At 41.7% G+C, this 13,588-nt stretch overlaps 1 protein-coding gene across 10 annotated transcripts in view; it reads right to left on the reverse strand.

Annotated features, from left to right (window-relative positions):
- Window positions 1-12,883, reverse strand: part of TMEM65 (transmembrane protein 65) — a 129,275-nt gene extending 116,392 nt beyond the window's left edge. For 3 of the 10 annotated variants that reach the window (XR_004496241.1, XR_004496240.1, XR_004496239.1), the window contains exons 1-2: window positions 12,464-12,883; window positions 9,525-9,764 (exon numbers count right to left, since the gene is read on the reverse strand). Coding sequence is in view for 5 of the 10 variants with exons in the window: in XM_019005640.2 (XP_018861185.1) it covers window positions 9,525-9,764; window positions 12,464-12,782 (559 nt within the window). In the remaining 5 variants the exon portion in view is untranslated. Of the gene's footprint in view, window positions 1-5,391; window positions 5,473-9,524; window positions 9,765-12,463 lie in introns of all 10 variants that reach the window. The other 7 variants (XR_004496242.1, XM_015618563.3, XM_019005640.2 and 4 more) reach the window with 6 other exon arrangements.
- Between the last annotated feature and the right edge of the window lie 705 nt (window positions 12,884-13,588).

Below are 13,588 nucleotides of genomic sequence, written 5' to 3' on the forward strand. Positions count from 1 at the left end.
AAATAGCTGAAGGAATTATTATAATATAAAAACAGATAAAATCATTTCACTTTCCATAAAATGGAACTTCACCTTAAAATATTTTCTTCTAGCTTTTATGTTACAAGAGTATAGAATATCTACTGGGTTGTTATGCAACTGCATTATGTAATAATTTATTCTGTACGTGAATTTTAAGTTCTAATAAAAAACTCACTCTGTTCACAAAAATTATCTGAAATAGTAATATTGCTGATTTTGTAAATAAAGTCATACAAAAGGAAGAAGCAGAAGAAGGCGGCTACCATGCTCTACTCTTCCTAAAAGTGAACAATTCTGACTAAGCTCACTTTTTATTCTTTCAACCAATTTTGAAATTTATCCTTTATTCTGCAAAACCAAAAAAGAACATCCTTCTCCTGATCAGTGTTTCTCAAGCCTCTGGCAAGCATGAGGCCTCTTTCAGGAGGATTTAATTGCAAGTGTATCCCTGCAGCTTCCAGCTGCAGAGCCAATGCAAGTTCAGTCACACCCCTGCAAGTGCCAGCTGTGCACACACTCCCTCTAAAGCCGCCTCAGGACCTCTGCTCTATGAAGAGCTGCACATCTGGTCCATCTATTTAATCCCAATGCTTCTTAACTTTCCCAGAAAGTACCCAGTGTTAGTTTATGAAACACATGGTTCCACTACTTAGGACAGCTTTTGTTTTTCAACTTTACGCATTTCCCTTTTTCCACCAACAGGCTTTCTTAACCTGTTCTTTTGTCACAGCTTCACTGTAAGCAGGCAGCAAAATCCTGTGAGTGCTGAAATTACACCCTTCACCTCCAGTTCTGCTAATCAGCTTGAGAATTTGTGAAGTACAAACACAAATCCTCGGCTCAGAGTTTTCTGCATGCATAAGCCTGTTTTGTTTTCCACAGGGAAGGAAATATGGAATCTAATGCATTTACCACTTCTCCCTGTGGCAATGGAAAGTATGCTGTGGCACTGCCTGCATCAGTGACATACTGCAATGCCACTATTTACTGGAGATCTTAATGCAATATGCACCCCTTTAGTTTTTAACTCTGTGCAATGGAGACTGATCATGGTGTGCCTCCAGCACCCTCTTCCCTCCCTCATTCTCTCCTCCCTCTGCTTCTCTAAAATCTGTGTGTGTGTGCAGTGTTTACACAGCCCCTTTTCCAGCAGCAAGGACAGGGATAGGTTCAGGCTGAGGCTGCATTTTGCAGTGCTAAAGCAAAGTACTGTGTGATGTGCAGGGCAGCCACTGAGACCACGATGAATAATCCTGAATAGAGAGACGGAGAGGAGAGGGGAGATGGATCCCTTCCTAGCCACAAAACAAATGTCAAGGTAAAAAGTGTAACTGCGAGTAGTTGCTAAAACTGCACAGGTAACCTGAAAGATCAAACTAATAATGCCCACTAGTGCAAGTCACCATATGCTGTTAGCAGCATAGAGATCCCAGAACACACTCCTGCCTGAGGCACAAAAACCCTCCTGAAACTTCCCATGAGAAAACAGAAAGGCCGAACCTTAGTCAAATACAAAACTGCACCCTGAAGTGATCTAAAACCACATTGTTACTGCAAGAAGTGATTTCATGCTTTTCCTCCTGTTCCTAAATTCCCTGAACATGTATTTGGGATTTCTCCTTTCTTCTGGCACTCTTTCTTAGGTAGACAGCCAGGCCCAGAGAAGAGCAGCAGTGCTAGGATAGGAAGCAGAACTGAGACTTTCATAACCAGAGGTTCTTGGGACAGGGAAAGAGCAGTACAAAAACAACAGGTGAAGCCAGCACTAAATCCACACCTATATGGCCAAGTCACATCTACTACACATCACCTCATGCACAGCTCATCCAGGCCTCCTCTCTCCCACTGTGGGAAACCCAGGAGAAAGCTTTTCCTCTGTGGTTGGGAAAAGTAATTAAAGTGAGCTTTTTTTCTTTTTTTTTTTTTTTTTAACTGAGCTTTTAACACAGCATCAGATATAAATCACAGCAAAACTCAGCCATAGTAATGTGTAACTGCAAAAACTGATGTAAGCATGGAAAAAGAGTAGATACAATAGGTTTCTAGCACCAACCCTGAGATGTAACCCAACAGTAAAAACTTTACAAATCCAAATACCTTTTTTTTTCCTTTTGTTTTGGTAAACCAGATCAAATAAACTGGTAAAAAACTTCTAAAAGGTCAAATACAATTCCCAATGAGAGCAGTCTTTTTCAGCCTGGGTCATTTGTGATTTATCAGAATTCAACTGCACATTGTTACATTTCTTCTGTTCTGGGAAAGGGATATTCAATCAGAAGAAGTCTGTCGGATATTTGCAAGAGGAAAAGGTCACCAGGCTGATTATTTATAACAGCAGTGTCACTTTTGCAGCTACCTATTTACTTGATTTACTTTACTCCATAAAATAATATAAATAGATAATGAAATTGGGGAAGGAGTAGCGGATTTCAAGCTGTTTTCCCATCTCCTCTTTATGGCAAAAAGCTTTATTAGACAAGACGGCTGTAATCTAGCTGGAAATCCTTAAATCTCAATCTTGAGCAAAACAGTTAATTTTACATTTGTAATATCACAGCTTTACTTGTACTTTGTGAAAATCAGTCTGTTGCCAGAACTAAAGCAAAGAAACAACTGGATCAAAAGGTTATCTGTAATCTGAAAATACAAGCTGATGGTATTTGAAAGGGCAGCTGGCTAAAGAAATTGGTTTGTTCCATTCACATTTTTCTCCAATCTTCCACAAAATAAAATAAAGCAAATAAAACACAGTTTCTACCAATTCAGGTTGTTATGAAAGATGGGATAATAGCGTCATGGAGACTGATGATTCATACCCTTAGCGTAAGATAAGTTACAGTAAATCAGCCAGCACTATGGGATAGATCACTGCACAAAGTCAAACACTATCAAGTGCAAATAATTTTAAAAGTTTCTGTAACAGTACAATAACCAGAAAGTGATAATGCCTAAAAAAAAAATTGAGCAGGTCAAAGTGCAGCAATTACTTGTTGGCTCCCAGTAAGCATTTGGACATGAGCTTTATGACAATACAACTTTACATACAACAACACAACCCAAAGCACAGACCTCTGTCCGTGGCATGGACAAGAGTCACATACCAGGGACTATCCCTTAACCCTCCCCCAAAGGCTTCCCAGAATGTTTTGAAAGCTCATGCTCAGACAACAGGTCCCAGACTATCTCCAAGAAGTGAGCTTTGGGAACTTAGGGCCAGGCCACTGTGGATATTGTCTCTGGCTCCTCTCAGCTGAAGTTGGTCTCACTGTAGAAACCTTTTTGTCTCAAACTTTTCCATTTTTCCTGAAATCAGAAAGATTTTTCAAAGCTATGTCCTTCCCCCAGGTCATGCAGGACTCTTTCACCAGGATCACTGCCAAATGGTAAGGCATGTTTTAATTCTGGAAATGCCTAAAAGCCATGAGGTATTTAGGGGAACTGAGGAAAGCATTTATCCCTACACACAAGCAGTAGGAGATAATAAAACAAACCACCTGCTTCTTATGATTGCTTTAAGCTGATAGGAGAGTTGATACAGAATATGATCTATCTCAAAATACAGAGTCTCAAATATGTTCCTATCTGTCCTTTTTATTATCTAGAGAAAACAATGTGATTTTTTTTTTTAAAATGACCTGTTGGTACTTGCCAAAAGTATCTCAGTCTAAATAAAATTAAATAAAAACTCAAAAAAGATGCCAAAAATGAATGAACATGATGAGCCCATCACATACAAAAGGAAAGTGGCAACTGGCAACTGACACAGGAAAAAAGTATAGCTAGTATCAAGTATGACTATGTATTATGACTGCTGGGGAAGGTATTTTATTAATAATTAACATATAAATATCTAAGAACCCTAAGTAAATGAACGCTGATAAAAAACAGCTACTGCTTTATATTCCATAGTTTTGAAAGAAACATGCTCTTTTCTGGGTTGAAAAAAGTATTTTGTGGGCTTTGCCTTAAAATGCTCCCATCATTTCAGAGGAAGCATGTGTTTCAGGCATGAGTCAGTCATATCTCAAAAAATTCCATGTTCATTCACTGTTAAAGGAAGTTCTTACACACAGCAACAAAACAGAAACAAAAAGGCATGCTTCCAGAATATCTGAAATATCACCATGCTAATTTAAGAATAAAGCAGAAGGGGGGCACAAGGCAGCTGACATATTCATGTCCATCTTTCCCCAAAATTAGCCATTTTTGTAAAAAAATCTAAATAACTGCACAGGAATCCTAGACAGCTTCTTTAAGTATTCTGCTTGCATGACATACATACTTTCTTACTTTTCCATTTACTTGCTGTTTCTAAAAAGGATTTTTTTCTGAAGACAACAGATGCCTCAGTAGTTTCATATCTGGATTGATTAAATAATAAATAAGGCTTACTAAAGCTAAGAGTTTTCAATTGAATGAATGAGCTTTAAATAACTTCTTTCTTAGAGAAACTGGAAGACTTCTTCTTTTAATTGTGGTTAAACACTGGAACCTCTGTGTTCACAGAATAAACATGATCTATTTCATTCATGTCTGTTGTTTGGAGATCTACATGTTTTGAATCTATCACTCTCAAGGCTTTAAGTTGCACTCTAAGTAAAAGCTACATTTCAAATGATCTGTAAAAAGCCCTGAATCAAAAGCAGCTTTTGTACTGGACAAGAGAGTTATTGGGACACAGATTTTCCTTGTAGCTCTAAAATGTACTGTCTTACAAAAGACACACCTGAAGAACAATGGTTTAAGATTCAGATATTTTTTCTGATTCATGATTTAAAATATATTTGTGCATGACACCTATTTTGTAGTCATCACATGCTTAAACACATGCAAAAGACAAAATAAATTTTAATTTGAGCAATCTTTTATTTTAGTTGAAGCAATCTCACTTTACCTTTGGCAGGAAAGGACAAAGGCAGCTAACTAAATAATACTTTTTCATAATAGTATTATTTTTGCATTATATTTGGACCATGTAATTTAATGCACAGCACTTTCCAAGAAAAAAGCATAAAGTAGCTGACACCGAGCTGCTTCAAAAAAATGAAGTTGTTACATTGCCTGAAATCTCTGCTCAAGTATTAACTAGAATCTATAGTATAGTGCAGCAGTTTCCAAAAGACCTATGCTTGAAACATCTTGGTCAAATTAAGTGTAATCCACCTGAAGATGTGGATTGCTGAAATTGAGACTGAAGGCTTTATATGAGTACAAACAAAAACGGTGTACTTTTATTTCTTGCAGCAATACATGCCAAATGCATCAAAACAAGCATGCAGGAAGTCTGTCAAACCAGCAGCCTGCTGGCCTTATGCAATGCACACGTCAGCAAACACAATTTTCCATTTGGGTATTTTTTTTGTACTGTACCAAATGTACTGGTCGACTCTGGTGACTCTACCTCCTCTGCTGGCTTCTCAAGTGGTACCAGTGGTTTAGGATACCTGAATGCTACAAGTTTTCAAAAGCAAAACAGCAATCAGTCATTACTTAAAATCTTCCAATCAATACTGGAGAATCTGCCAGCAAAAATCCTTTATAAATATTAAGACTGGAATTCTAGGGGTTTTACACCAATTCCACTTGATTGTTTGCAGGGTTTTCTCTGTAAAAAAATAAGACAAAGTTTCTGCATTTAAGTAGACAAGAACCTGCTTTAAGTTATGTGAGCAAGTAAAAATTCAGAATATGGAAGCAAACCAAACCACAACAGCAAAAGCATGAACTTCAGAAAACATTACCTTGCTGCAGGTGGTTCAAAGGTAGACAGTAACAGCTGACATTTTCAGAAAGCAGTTTCAGAATAGTTTCACCATGAGCGATCATGCACCAATTTTCTTGTTTATGACATAAAACCTCAGCCCCTAAATTACCTAATAGTCCAGGTTTGAAGGTATTTAATGATCATCTAGTTCCAACCCCATGAGACACCTTCCACTAGACCTGGTTGCTTCAAGCCCCATCCAACCTGGACTTGTAGGAAAGGGGCACCCACAGCTCCTCTGGACAACTTATGCCAGTGTCTCACCACCCCCACGGTAAAGAATTTCTTCCTAATAGCTAATTTAAACCTGTCCTCCTCCACTTTAAAGCTATTCCCTCTTGCCCTATCACTGTATATCTTTGTGAAAAGTCCTCTCCAGGACACTTGTAAACCCCACTTATGTGCTGGAATGTGCTACAAGGTGTCCCCAGACCATTCTCTACTCCAGGCTGAACAGCACAAATTTAACCAATACAGAGAAGCAGAGGGGCAAACACTGATCTCTTGTCTGGGGCACACTCAAGAGAAAGGCCTGAGATTGTGTCAGGGGACACTGAAGTTGGAGATCATGAGGAGGTTCCACATCCAGAGGTGGCTGGATCCTGGAAGAGGCTCCCCATGGAAGTAGTCATAGCACCAAGCCTCACAGAGCTCAAGAAGCATTTGGACAATGCTCTCAGGCACATGGTGTGATTTTTGGGGGTGTCCTGTGCAAGGCCAGGACCTGGACTTGACAAGTCTTGTGGGTCCGTTTAAACTCTGGATATTCTATGATTCTGTGATTCATGAGGTTCAGATGTTAAGGACCAGTAGAGCCCCAGCAGCACTCTTCCTTCTGCACTCTGCCCTCGTGAGAGGACTCCAAGACTCGGGGCAGGATGTTGGGTGGTATATTAAAAAAAAAGTTTCAAAAGCAAAATGTAGCACATCCTTTCATCTGAAACACAATATTTCTTTCGACACCTAGTATTTTTGACTCAGCAGTGAGATTAGTAACAGTTCTGGTGTAGGCTGCAATGGTCCAAGAGCATAAAGGAACTCAGGCTGGCAAGAGTTTGTCCTTTTACCAGCTTGACAGGGCACTTCAAACTTGTGGGTTAGACACTTTTCAGCAATCTGCCAGAAGACCTTTTCCTAGAATAGCAATCAAACACTAGAGTTAAAAAATTTATTGACCTAGGTCACAGCAAGGGGGAGAGTAGATGACCTTGCTCCACACACAGCATTGGCATTCACCTGCATATGCTGGGTCTGTGGTCTGTGAAGAAAAGAAGAGAGAACTGTCCCCATCAGGTGCCATGGTACCTGTCAAAGCACAACAGCATGAACAGTTCCTCTTATCCCAGCTCAGCAGGCTGAGGGCAGTCCTCACCACAAGCCTCACACTTGCACTGTGAAATCGCTCTTCAAACAAGTACTTCCAGAAGAATGGAATTATGCTTTGTCGTGTTAACACCAATTCAGTTCTAACAGAAAGATGCACTAAAATCCAAGTGGTTCTAAAACACCACGGCAGATGAACCAGTTCATTCATAGTAGCAAGAAGCATCTGATTCATGCAACAGAGAGAATCTTTTTCACAGGACACTTGTTTAAAATGTCTAAAAACTTCAGTGAAGTCCACTTGTCTTTGATGACATTGCATCTTTTCAATAAATGTTTCTTTGTAAAGCTGTAGAAGTAGAGGCGCACAGGCTCAAACACTCCCTAAGCTATTCCAGTAAAATGGGGAACTCATAAATTTTACACCAGAGCATAAGCCAGTGAGATTTCTTCTGATACCAAAGTAAGATTTCACCCAACAATAGCTAAAACCTTGCAAATTCCCTCAGAGATTCTGCACCAGCTGTCAGCCCAACTGAATGCAAGGAGGTGGAGCCGTTTACCTGCATACTATGTTTTTGGTTTTTTTTTTTTAACTAGAAAAAAATGCAGTAGCTTGAACTTATGAACAGTTTTCGATCAGAATGCGCTGTTTTGTTCAGATTATTTATGTATCTCAGATTATTGTGTATGGTATGACATCCCAGTGCTTTCAAAGAGAAACTAGCTAGAAACTGCATTCTCCAAAGGCTGCAAATTAAATGACAAAACCAGCTGTCAAGACTCATTGCTATGGTGTTTTTGCATATTTTCCAGGTACACAACCTCAATACACAACCTCAACAGGCAGAGGAAGAAGAAATTTCACTTCAAAAGACCTTTTATTTAGAGATCATATCACAAAAGTCTTCCACAAAAAATACAAAATGCAATTGGGTGCTTTCAAGGAATTGTGATCAATGTACATACATTATGTACCAGAAGCATTTATTTTATGTATTATATACACACATACGTATTTTATGTGTATGTACACAAAGATAGGAAAACAGGAATTGTTTTCCCATCTTTGCAACAAAAGATGGGAAAATAAAGGATTCTCTCACTCTCAAGATCTGATTTCGTAGAGGCCCTAGATAATCACTGTGTTAGTAATATTAATGAAAAGTAGTTAAATCTGGGTTCAAGCATGTTGCAAAGCAGCACATAAAAGACTGACGTTACCCTAGGAAGCAATAAAGACACTGAAAAAATGTCAAGCTTAGTATTTCTTACTTTAAAAAGTCACACTCTTTAGTATTTTCCCTCTTCGTTACCAGGCTTGCTGCACTGCTTACAACTGCATCTTTCATGAATCATCACATATCGTATATCACATTGGAAACTAAAGGTAGAAACCCTGAATATAATCTCCGTAAGAAAGAAGTTACATCTTCTTTCTAATGCCACTTTTGTCAATGGATTATTGCTAGAGAAGGTCAGAAGCTTTAAATCATTCTCCATATTTTCTGAAAGTCATCTCCACCACGCAAGAAAGAAACAACAGAAATTTGACTATCTGAAGCAAACAAAACTAAGTCTTGATTAAGGGGCACCAGTTCTAGAAACAGAAAGCAGGACTGTTACATTTGAAATCAACCGACCTACTTGCTACTTCAGTGTTCCTGTAACTATGGAAATAGAAATATACAAATTACTTGTATTCAAATCCACATTTATTATCTCCATGTAGTACAGCTGGGTGTGACTGACATGCTTATAAGAAACACAAGCTAAAATTTAAAAACTTTGTTTCAAAGCTCCTCCTGGGAAAATGGGACACCTTATTCATCTTTCCAAGGTTCAAAAGGGGGAAAAGAAAAAAAAAAAAAAAAAGAAAAAAGGACTTAAAGCCTTCAATGCAGAAGGAAGACTAAATCCAGACAAGAAAGGATTTGCAGTTATCTCCAGAAACAACAGCTCAGTGATGTTTTGACTAAATTTTAAGATAGTAAGATATAGATACAGTCTAAATCAGGATAGTTATCAAAATATTTTCTGAGAACTATACTATCAAGATACAGTTTCACAGTCTTCCCCCAGTTTCTACTATGCAAAATGCATCTATGAATTTAAACTCAGGCTTTCAGCTCTCAGCCATCACATACTCACAGATAGAGCTCTGTCTACTGAAGCACTAAAACAGCAGAATTTTAGTCAGTGTTTATTCATAAGCTAGACTGCTTAACCAATCTCTAGTGCTCAGTATCTGGAAGCTCCAGGTAATACAAGTGACAAGGTGATGGCAGGCAGGAACATATCCACAAACCTCTCCCCACCTACAGTTTTTGTGACTACAGCACAAACAGATGTTTTAAGTTTCAAAAAGGCTTCAGAGACTCACCTAACTTACAGGTAACAGCTACAACTCACCTACCTGAGGACCGTCCTTCAGCGTAGCAGCTGCAGCAAAGGATGGGTTTCCCCGCAGCCTCTGCCATTAGCGGAGGCCACAGATAGTGTGTCCTGTCATATTTCGTGCTAGGGCAATTAGCTGGTGGAACTGCATCCTTCTGGTGGTAGGCCTGGGAATGGGCTGAGGAACTTGCCCCATTTGGTTCTTGATGTGCCCAGGTCTCCCCATATTGCTGACAGCCTCCCCTAGCTGATATGGGGTCTGTTAGGGCACAGAAGAGGTAGTGAAGGAAGAAGGTCAAAACTTAACCCAATAAGGACTGTGTTAAGAAGGGTAAGGACTAACACTTCCCTTTCAATAAAGAATTATCACAGGCATAAAACAAGCTTAAGCATAGTAGCAAAACTGCACAGGCATTTTATGATTAAGGAGAGACTGATTTTTCAGGCTCAAACAGAACAGGGGAATTTACGCAAGCAGTAAAGAAGAGAATTTGAAGTCTGCATTTGGATCACTTTCATTGGAAATCAACACGAAAGTACAATCAGTGACCTCAGCTAAAGAATCAGCTGCTGGGAGCTACAGCATGATGCCAACAAATGAGAAAATTGATAAAAAACCCAACATCTCTTAAAACACTTTTGTCTTGACTGAACTCAAGATTTGTAAAGATCAAAAGTGACACTAGTCAATCAGAGAAAGTACCTAGAAAGCAAGCCACACACAGTTCTCCCCTGATCTGCTACTCACAACCTGTATACCTATTCAGGTCAGGTCATTGCTATACAGTCATAATTTCAACAGCAGGAAAGGAGCAATCATACAAAATATTTTCTAAACATAATAAAACATTTTAAATACAGAATACAAACATCTAGCTCAGAAAAGTCTCTAATTTTCTTTCAAGTGTAGCCTTTCTATCCACCTTGTCTTCTTCTGGCACTCCACAGCATTCGGAGTGATGATCCATATCATACACCTCTCTGCTCTTCCTCACACGAAATCTGAATTCTTTCAATATCAATACTCTACAGAAAATAGCTATGGGCAATAAATTCAAGATAGGTTTTTCCCTCCAATTTCTATTTAACAGACTTACTAGAAGCCCTTTTCAGTTATGATTTTTCTTTTTCATAATATATGAAGAAACAGAATTTCTTATAGGTAAAAGCTGACAGCAGTTAATCATGCTGCAGTCTGTCAAAATATCCCATGAACAGAGGTGGCTAAAGGAAAAGGCTATCTACAAAAGAAGTCTTATCAAGATAGATCAGCAGATCAAGAATCTGACTCCAAGGTTGAGGTCCGATGGCACTACAACACTTTATGCAGCCCTTACCTATGAGACTATTAAGCCCACAACTGAGATTTTGCTGAAACAATCTCTCCTGCAAGATTAATTACTACAGTTTCAGGCACAAGTGAACTGTAATTTCCACTAGTGGAATAAACTTAAAACCAACTAATAATCTTGCATGCAGTAAAATGTCTAAATTCAAACTAATGCTCTTATAACTTTGCTTCTAAATCCTGAATCATCAGAAAGTCACAGGACTTCACACAACAGACCTTCATATTATAACTAACAGCATCTGAGCAACAAGATATTAAATATGGCCATCTGTTGATTTATATCTGTATAAATGTTGAGACACTATACTGAAATTTTAAAGTCTCATTTTGATATCCACCACACGATCCTGCACGTAGACAGCTCCGTTCTGTTTAACCTGAGCAATAGCCGATGAGACAGAAACTCATGCAAAAACCTCATGGCAAGAACCCTTCAGAAGCTAAGAAGGATTTATTTGGGAAGAGTATTAGTTGTTAGTATTCAAAAGTTAGTGTCAACTTACAGTTCAAAGCATTCTACCCTCTGTGCTGTAAAACAAAACTGATTCACTGTCTGCAGAACAGAAGTGCTGCTGCTCCCAAAATGAGGCATTTAAGTGAACTACCCTCACTCTGACTACAAACAGTAGTGTTTATATGGAAGTGTGCTACAAACAAAACCAGAGATACCTGAAAGGGTTCTGTCTCTTCTCAAAAGCAACACTATTACAGCTGACCCCCAGACCCGTTCTCTGCCCACCCAAATTCTTTTCCAGACATCTACAGAGGAGCCACAAGGCACAGAAATGCCCTTTCCAAGGGCACGCTACTATCAAAGTCACAAAGAGGCCTAGATCAAATGCACACTGATCTCTTAAGTACCCGCTATCATCTTCACTGCAATAGGGATTGTAAATTACAGCTGAGGATCAGAACTAGAAGTAAGGAGGCTGCAATTAAGAGGATTTACTTTTGTCAGGTTTTGATTTGTTTGAGGAAAACAGTGTCAAGTTGGCAAGAACAGTTGGATTGGACAAGAAAAATCACTGTGAATTACTTTAATTGGCGTTGCATAGCCCTATATTCAGAGGTACATCTGTAAACCTCCCCAGTACATCCACACCTTCCCGAATGAGAACCGATACTTCCAAGAAGCAGCGCAGGCAGCCCACCGTGCAGGAAAGTGTAACTCATGAATGAGCTCCCAGAGCAGCAGCAGCCCGGCGTCTCTTAAGAGCTCTGAAATCAATTTACTGCTGCCCTGGTGTCAGGAGGATTTGATGAGACACTTTCCTACTCCCATTCCGAAAAATGGCCACCCGTGGCTCTCTGAAACACCCAGTGAGATGAAAGACCCACCGAGGATTTGGCACACTGGGCCGATTTAAGTTCCAAAGGTGCTGCGGATGCTTCTGGAAACTAAATTTCAGGTCGTGTGCCTCATTTATACCCAATTACGCGAACACACAGGGGCGAGCGCCTCTCGATGCCTCCTCCTGCTGGAGTTTCCTACGCGCCCGAAGGAGTCGCTTGGGCGAGGGCGGGAGGACCCCCAAACTTTGGAGGCTCAGCCCCGCTCCGGCCCGGCCCTCCCGCCCTCAGCGGGCTCGGGGTGGGTCGCAGCTCACCTTGGGCGATGGCGATGGACTCGAAGCGGTGGAGCTCCCGCAGCAGGCAGCTCCGCTCGGTGGAGTGCAGGCTGTAGATGAAGTCGCGGGCGCCCTGCGCTGTGTTCAGCGCCTCCATCGGCTCCTTCTTCGGGTGGGTGCCGAGCGCCCGCGACCCCCGCGGGAGGAGCAGCCCCTGGGCGCCGCCCCGCAGGCTGCCCAGGCGGCGGCGGCAGCAGCACCGCGGGCCCCGCAGCGAGCCCAAGCAGGACGAGGGGACGGCGGCGGGGCCCCCCGGCCGCCCCAGCAGCAGCGCCGCCCGGCCGAGCCACGCCGACATGGAGCCGGGGAAGGGCGCGGCGCTCGGGCCGCCAGAACCGCCCGCGGCCGAGTCGCCCGGGCCGCGTTCCCGCGGCTGCTCCGCCGGTGGGGCCGGGCGGTCCGCGCCAGGCACCGCCCCGCCGAGCTCCCGCCAGCAGCGGCACCGCCGCCCCGCCCCGGCCCGGCCCAGGGCCCGGCCCCAGCCCCGCTCCGCTCGGGGAGCCTCGGCCGCAGGGCGGGGCGGAGGGGCCCGAGGGGCGGCCCCGCGCAGGCGCCCGCCCGGCCGCTCTGAGGGGAGTGAGGCGGCTCCTGGCGACCTCCGGGTGCCGGCCCTGGGCAGCGCCCGCTCCCAAACCCTTCGTGTTACAGCCGCTGGTACAGTGTCTGAGTGCTCACAGGCTTCCCCCAGCGCCAGGCTCCAGCAGCTTAGCAGGGCAACAGAAATGAGGTTTGGCTTGTCTCGCCCGTTTTCCAGGCCCTTGCCTTAGAGTATTGTGGTATTGTTGCATCATCCACTTTTAGGTTTAGTACACTTCGCTTACATTTAGCGGTTGTATTCTTTTAAATTAATTGGCAGGTATTCTGACACACCCGGAACAGTTATTTAAAACAAACAAACAAAAACAATCAACCACAAAATCCCAACCAAACAAAAATCAAAAACATTTAGGATAATTTATGTCTTGAGGGAACAGAGGTTGCTTTAAAATCAGGCTTGGTTTTAAACCTGTCTCAGTTTCACCACTACAAATACCATCCATGTGGGTTAATCTGCAATTGTTCACTGTTCTGTCAAAACCCTGTATTCAAATTGTATTGGATATT

Source organism: Parus major, chromosome 2 (assembly GCF_001522545.3).
Source record: "Parus major isolate Abel chromosome 2, Parus_major1.1, whole genome shotgun sequence".
NCBI lineage: Eukaryota > Metazoa > Chordata > Aves > Passeriformes > Paridae > Parus > Parus major.